This window comes from Prunus mume, linkage group LG3, assembly GCF_029339155.1.
Source record: "Prunus mume cultivar Tortuosa linkage group LG3, ASM2933915v1, whole genome shotgun sequence".
NCBI lineage: Eukaryota > Viridiplantae > Streptophyta > Magnoliopsida > Rosales > Rosaceae > Prunus > Prunus mume.
This window is the reverse complement of record NC_142700.1, coordinates 21,378,223-21,384,546: the sequence shown is the minus strand read 5'-3', so window position 1 is coordinate 21,384,546 and position 6,324 is coordinate 21,378,223. Positions and strand designations below refer to the sequence as shown.

Genomic DNA, 6,324 nt, shown 5'->3' with positions numbered 1-6,324 from the left:
AAGAACTTCACGTGGGGTTCTTCTAAAAGTATCTCTTTCCAGAATTTTGTTTCTTTTGGGCCCTTTTTGAGAGATGGTAATGATTTAGGCCTAGCCCGATTTCTTCTCTCTTTGATTTGTCCAGAATGAATTTTGCCCTTCTTTTGTGTATTTTTACATTTCTGCCATCCTTTTGAAAAAATGTGGGCTGGGTTCTTTTCCTGTTTGATTTTTGAAGCCCAGGTCCTTTGGTCTACGAGCTTTCTGAGAAGTGGGCCTGTGTGTTTTTGCTTTTGGCCCAAACACATACATACTTCTGACTTAGAGAAAACTTGGAAGATGTAAAGTTATAGTGAATATCTTTGAATATTGTAAATAAATATTCAAGTAAAAAGAAATTTTTACAGCAAAATTTAATGGTTTTATACATGCACCAATCCAAGATATAAAGATTTAATGGTGTGATAGAAGGGGATGCCAGGAGCAGTCCTTCATCTTGTTTTTGCCAGGGGAAAGATCTTCCCCACACAATCTCTCTCTCTCTCTCTCTCTCTCTCTCTCTAAACTTCTTTGCCAACACAACCCGACACCCAATCTTCTTCGCTGCAGCAGGTGGTTGGGGAGAGGTGGGAGGAGGGTGGAGAAAGGGAGGGAGGGGTTGCTGGAATTTTTTTTAAAACTATAGCATAAAAAAATTTATTTTTTAATATTTAATATTTTATTTGAATTTTAAAACTTTTAAATGCTAAAATTACTAAAAAGCCCTTGCCAAATCATCAAGTTAACAGTCTTCGGGACTAAATTAGAGGAATGGGGGAACGGGGGACGCGGAATTAAAACGCAAGGTGCATAATGACCAAATTTGAATTGTAGGGGGTAAAGTGGGATTTTCGATAAAGCACAGGGGGCACATCGATAATTTAACCCTTATTAAATGATGCACGAGAAAAATCGTGGAAATTGAGGTGTCGTTTCGCAATTTCTATTGAGCATGAATTCATTTTTCATTGTAATTTCTGTCATTTACAAAATTTGACATACATAAATCAAAACATTGAAACTATCAATTGCGAGAAATTTAAACGATGGAGATTTAAATTCCATCATTTAATAATTTTTAATTGTTTCATCCAAACAAAGGGTTATATTATAATAATAAAATTTTAAATTTTAAAATTGTAACAGTAAAGTAAAACTAGAGAAACAAATAATAGGTGTTGAGCAATTTGGCAAGTGTACGAATCACACAAGTAGTTTAGAGTTAAGTAAATTATCATTCCCACAAAGAGTGATTTAATTTACTAAGTATCGATTGTGATTAACCCCAACCTTTATTGGAACGATTGAATGATGAGATTTGATTGAATAATTAACTAAAAAATAATAATAAAAGCAAGCATATAAAAATAAGGTTATGAGATTTATGTTATGAGATCACTAGACCTTTCGATTCACCATAGCCAATTCTACACAATTCCCTTAGAAATTTGGTTTTCCTTTTACCGTAGCCAAATGCAAAATGCGGAGGAAAATCGTGGAAATTGGGGATCGAGATTCTCGTTTAATTTCTTCCAAAAATACGTCATGTCACAATTTCTATTGAGCATGAATATGCTTTTCACTATAATTTATGTCATTTATAAAATTCAACATACGTAAATCAAAACATTGAAACTATTAATTTCCAGACATTTAAATGATGGAGATTTAAATTCCGTCATTTAAGAATTCTATACAATTTTCAATTGCTTCATCCAAACGAAAGGTTATATTATAATAATAAATTAGGGTAAGAAGGGAAACAAATAATAGGCAAATAAAAGTAAAATAAATTATGAGTAAGAAAGCTAGTAAGCATGGCAAATTCGTTGTCCTAAAATCTTTGTAGCCTCCCTACGTGATGATACTGATGGTTTACAAAACTTTAAAATATGACCCCCAATACACAGGCTTAAGGTCCTCTAAGCACGTTTACATAACCGTTGTCCAAAAATAATAATTGAAAGTAGAAAAAAAATATGAAACTAGGAGAATAAAGAATCAGGTTGTGGTGTTCCGAATGCGAAAGAGGAGTGGCCTTTCAAAGGCTTCCAACACTTATAGACCCTGCTTGGTGGGCCGGATAGGATAAGAGTGGATTAGACTTCATATTTTAGATTGGACTGGTTGAGACTAGACTCAACTTTCCTAACCTATGTTTTGGGATGGGACATCATCTCATATATTAAAAAACTTGTTTTATTTATTTATCAGATTTTGTTTTTTTGGTCGACCAAAATTATTATTTTTCATTTTCTTTATTAAATAAAAATAATCGTATTTTAATAAAAAGAAATCAAACATTCAGAAAAAAATGGTGCAAATTCTGGATAGGAAACGAGATGTGAAGATCTTTAATAAAAAAGGAGAAACAAAGAATTTGTTTTTTCTTTTCAGATATCCAAGGAAATCAAACCCCCAGAAAAAAAACAAAACAAAACAAAACCAGAAAGCCAAATCAGAAGCCAACGCATTGGCTTTCTGTTCTATTGCCAGAAAAATTAAAACAAAACTTAAAAGTCAAAACGATAAATTTTTTAAAACCTTTTAAATGTCAAAAATCAAGAAAACAAGTCCTTCCATTTTTGACATAATAATGATTCCGAGCAAAGCACAAAATGAAAACGGGACCAAAGATACAGACTAAGCAGAGTGGATGTGATATGTGAGGATATCACGTCACATTATTTCAATGCTTTTGATGAAGCATGTTACACAAGTCTTCCCCTATAGGTCCCCATTGCACACCATCCACACTATTACAACATATTTTCTTCTTCTGTCTGTTGTATTTTTTGTCAAACATTTTTAACATGGACACCAAGAAAACAATTCCTTCATTTGGATGTAATAATGAGAATTATAGCTCAGCACCAAATGAAAACGAGACCAAGGATATAGATCACTAAGCATAATGGATGAGATATGTTAGTGGTTCAAGTCACAATCATGGTGCTTCCAATTGAGTGCTACACATATTGAGCACTTGCTGAAGGTGGTGGGCTGTATCTGGCGGGTGGGCCTCAACTTTGGGCCGCTCCGGCAGCACCCACCGCCCATCCTTACTCCTCACCATCCCCTTATTCTCGTCTTGCCGCCAGTGCGGAGGCACCCCATACTCCGCCCTCAAGAAATCGCAACTCTTGTTCACAAGTGCAATGTCCCTCTTGGTCACCAAGCAGAACTTCTGCCCCTTCCCGTGGTACCCATCCACCAAATGCAAATGGGCCTCGAGATTATGTGCGCACCCAAAATCATTAGTGGGCTTTAGAAATGGACTTTGATTGTGGTCCAGCTCAAGCTCCACTCCCACATGAGCATAACTCCAAGGAAATGCAATAGTGTCTTCTATGTACTTTTGAAACCTAAACTTCTCATTCGTAATGATTCCTGGCACCCTAGGCACTTTATCGTGCACATTAACCACTCTCAGCACCTTAACTCCAAGCTTGTCACATCTTTCCTTGAATCTCAGATTCCCAACTCGAGGACCTGAAAAGGAGTACACGGTGATCGGAATTTTTGTGCTCTCCAACTCATGATGACCTTCATGTACAATATTGAGTCCCATTTCTGCTATGTCATAAGCGCTCAAAATAGCTAAAGCAGCGCCAAGACTATGCCCTGTGATTGTAATGCTAATTTCTTCACCTTGGTATAGCTCACGAAGCCTCTTGACCTCCGCAAGAAGTTGCTCCCGGGCAGAAAATGAGCAAAACCTACATTCATCTTCCTTCTTGGTGTACAAGTCATAGAACCCGGATTCGATTTTGATGGACGGGTCATTGCGAAACTGAGCTGGGTGGAGGATGTCTTTGAGGTCGTAAATCCATTCAAGATACGTGACTGTTCCTCGCCATGCAATCACAATGTCTCTTCTACCAAGCCTTTTGATCTGGTAGGGGTCCGTGGCCACAGCCACGAAACCCATCCAGTTTGCGTGGCGGCTCCACACGCTGCCGAGCTTTGATTTTTGGAAGAAATTGGGTAGGTTGATGTTTGAAGTCGCGTAGAGATATCGGCTGATTTGGTAGCCACGGTCGGCCATGTCGAGGTTTTCGAAGAAACGAGCGCCTTGGTACTTGCATGTGCCGCAGTACTTGGAGTGAGGATCGAAGTCGAAGGAATCATAACATGCTTGAGCGAATTCTCCATAGCGGATGATTTCTTGCCGGAGATGGGAGTTGAGTGTTGGATCTAGAAGCCCTTCCCAGTTGTTAAGGCCTTGAATTTCCTTCCAGATTTCATGGAGTGGCCTATGGTCGTCTTCAAGGAAGACTAGGGTTTGTGGTTCAATGTTTTCGTGATCTAATTGTACTTTTAGGCTTAGGCTTGATGATGAGCATTTGGTGGTTGTTTCTGGCTTTGGTGAAGTATAGGGTTTACTTGGAAAGATGAGAATTTTGGTTTTGTTGAGGTTATGTCTTGGGGAGAGGCATTGAAGGAGAAGGGGTGGAGTAGCATTAATGGGTTTGTTGGGAGATAATAGAAGAGAAGCCATGAAAGAGTTTTCTATTCTCTTGCTTAAGGGAGAGAGAGAGAGAGAGAGAGAGAGAGAGAGAGAATGGAGAAGAATGGTGCAAGATATGAATTTGTTATTGTACAGATTGCGTGGTTGGCGTGAGGAGAAGTGTGAGAAGAACTGGTTGAAGTCAAGCAATTAATATATTGTTGAGTTGTTCTTGTATCAACCACCAGTGGTGGACCAAATTTAAGAACCTTTATGATCACAAAGGGATTTGGTCCTTAAAAGTAAAAGATTGATTTGGTATTTTTTTTACTTGTTTGCTCGTTTTAGCGTTTGGCTAAATGAGGAGGTGCATGCTGGCTAGACCTGGCAAACGGGTCGTGTTTTTTCGGGTCATATTCGTGTCAACCCGTTAAGGAAAACGGGTTAATACGATCCAACCCGTTAAGCTAATGGGTGAGATATACTAGACCCAAAGACGACCCGTTCAAATTCGCGAATAACCCGACACGACCCATTATGACTAATGGATCGTGTTTTCACCCGTTTCACCCGCTTCAGCCTTTTGAAAAATAAACAATATTCTTTTAGCACATTGAAAAAAAAAAAATCGAAATCTTTAAATACATCTTACACATTGGAAAACAAAAAAAACATAGACAAAATGAATCTCAAATTGAATCTTTGTCTTCTGCATTTTCAGTATATGAAACACCATCCATTGAAACTACAACAAATTCCTCATCCACGATTCCCATTGGTAGCCTCAATATCTTCTATCTGCCAGTAAAACAAATAAAGAATACACACACAAACAGACCAAGACCAGCGAAAAAGGAAGACAACACAGAAAAAAAAAAAATGAGCCCAACAAAATTTAAATACAGGGAAGTTCATACCTATAGTTGGAGAGAATATCTAGAGAGAAGATGAAGGTAGCCTGTTGTTTGGTTGGTGAGAATATCTAGGGAGAACAAAAGAGTTTAGAACGTGACTTGAGAGTGAGAAAGTGATTTGGGTATGTTTAAGTCAGTGAGTGAGGAGGAGGAAGAGGAAGATGGGAGAAGACGCAAAGAAAAGATAGTTAGGTTAGCTAGGGATTTTATTTTATAACGTAAATTTATAAAAATACCCCTGCTCTTAACTGGTTAACGGTTCATTCGCGAATTATACTGAAACGACCCGTTAAGATAATGGGTGCTTAACGGGTTCACCCGTTATCAACCCGACTCGATAAGGCCAACCCAAATACTGATATTTTCTTGCGAATTCGTGTCGTGTTAGCGAATCGTGTGCAATATTGCTGGGTCTAATGCTGGCACTAGGACGGTGCATATGGTGCTATTTTTGTGTACAGTCATGATGATTTTTTGGTCGAAGCTACTTGGTTACCTAGTGATGATATTTTATGTACACTCATGATAATTTTTTGTTCTAAACTTTTGTTTTATGACAATTCATGATAAACGTTTTCTTTTAATTTAATGTTTTCATTTCATGTGAAAATAGGCAATAGTAGTCTCAATTTAAATTTTGCATGAGGACTTCAAAATCTCTAATCCGGCTATTGTAGATTGATATCAATAATTGGTACTTAGATACGAACATTCTTGTCATCATTGTGGATATCAGGATTTTGATTTATCATTACCGTTAGATTGTATTTGCATGGAATGTGAATTCACACTCAAGACTTGCTCCTAGGTTAAGTTAGATGCTTATTCTAGCATTTTCGATAGTGCTGTTTTCGGTGTCCCAATCTCAAAATGTATTTTGCAATAGCGTGCTGGGTGAAAACGTCACCGGCAATTCTTTTTTGGTAGGTCGTGTCTTTGTCA

General features: G+C 37.7%; 1 protein-coding gene across 1 annotated transcript; it reads right to left on the bottom strand.

Annotated features, from left to right (window-relative positions):
• Positions 1-2,371: 2,371 nt before the first annotated feature.
• LOC148919091 (phospholipase A1-Igamma3, chloroplastic-like) lies at positions 2,372-4,656 on the bottom strand. The gene has a single exon (XM_089049395.1). The coding sequence runs from the start codon at positions 4,517-4,519 to the stop codon at positions 2,966-2,968; it is 1,554 nt and encodes a 517-aa protein (XP_088905521.1). The 5' UTR covers positions 4,520-4,656; the 3' UTR covers positions 2,372-2,965.
• Between the last annotated feature and the right edge of the window lie 1,668 nt (positions 4,657-6,324).

Excerpts from the sequence above, each read along its gene's own strand:
- LOC148919091 (XM_089049395.1), bottom strand. The coding sequence starts at position 4,519 with ATGGCTTCTCTTCTATTATCTCCCAACAAACCCATTAATGCTACTCCA.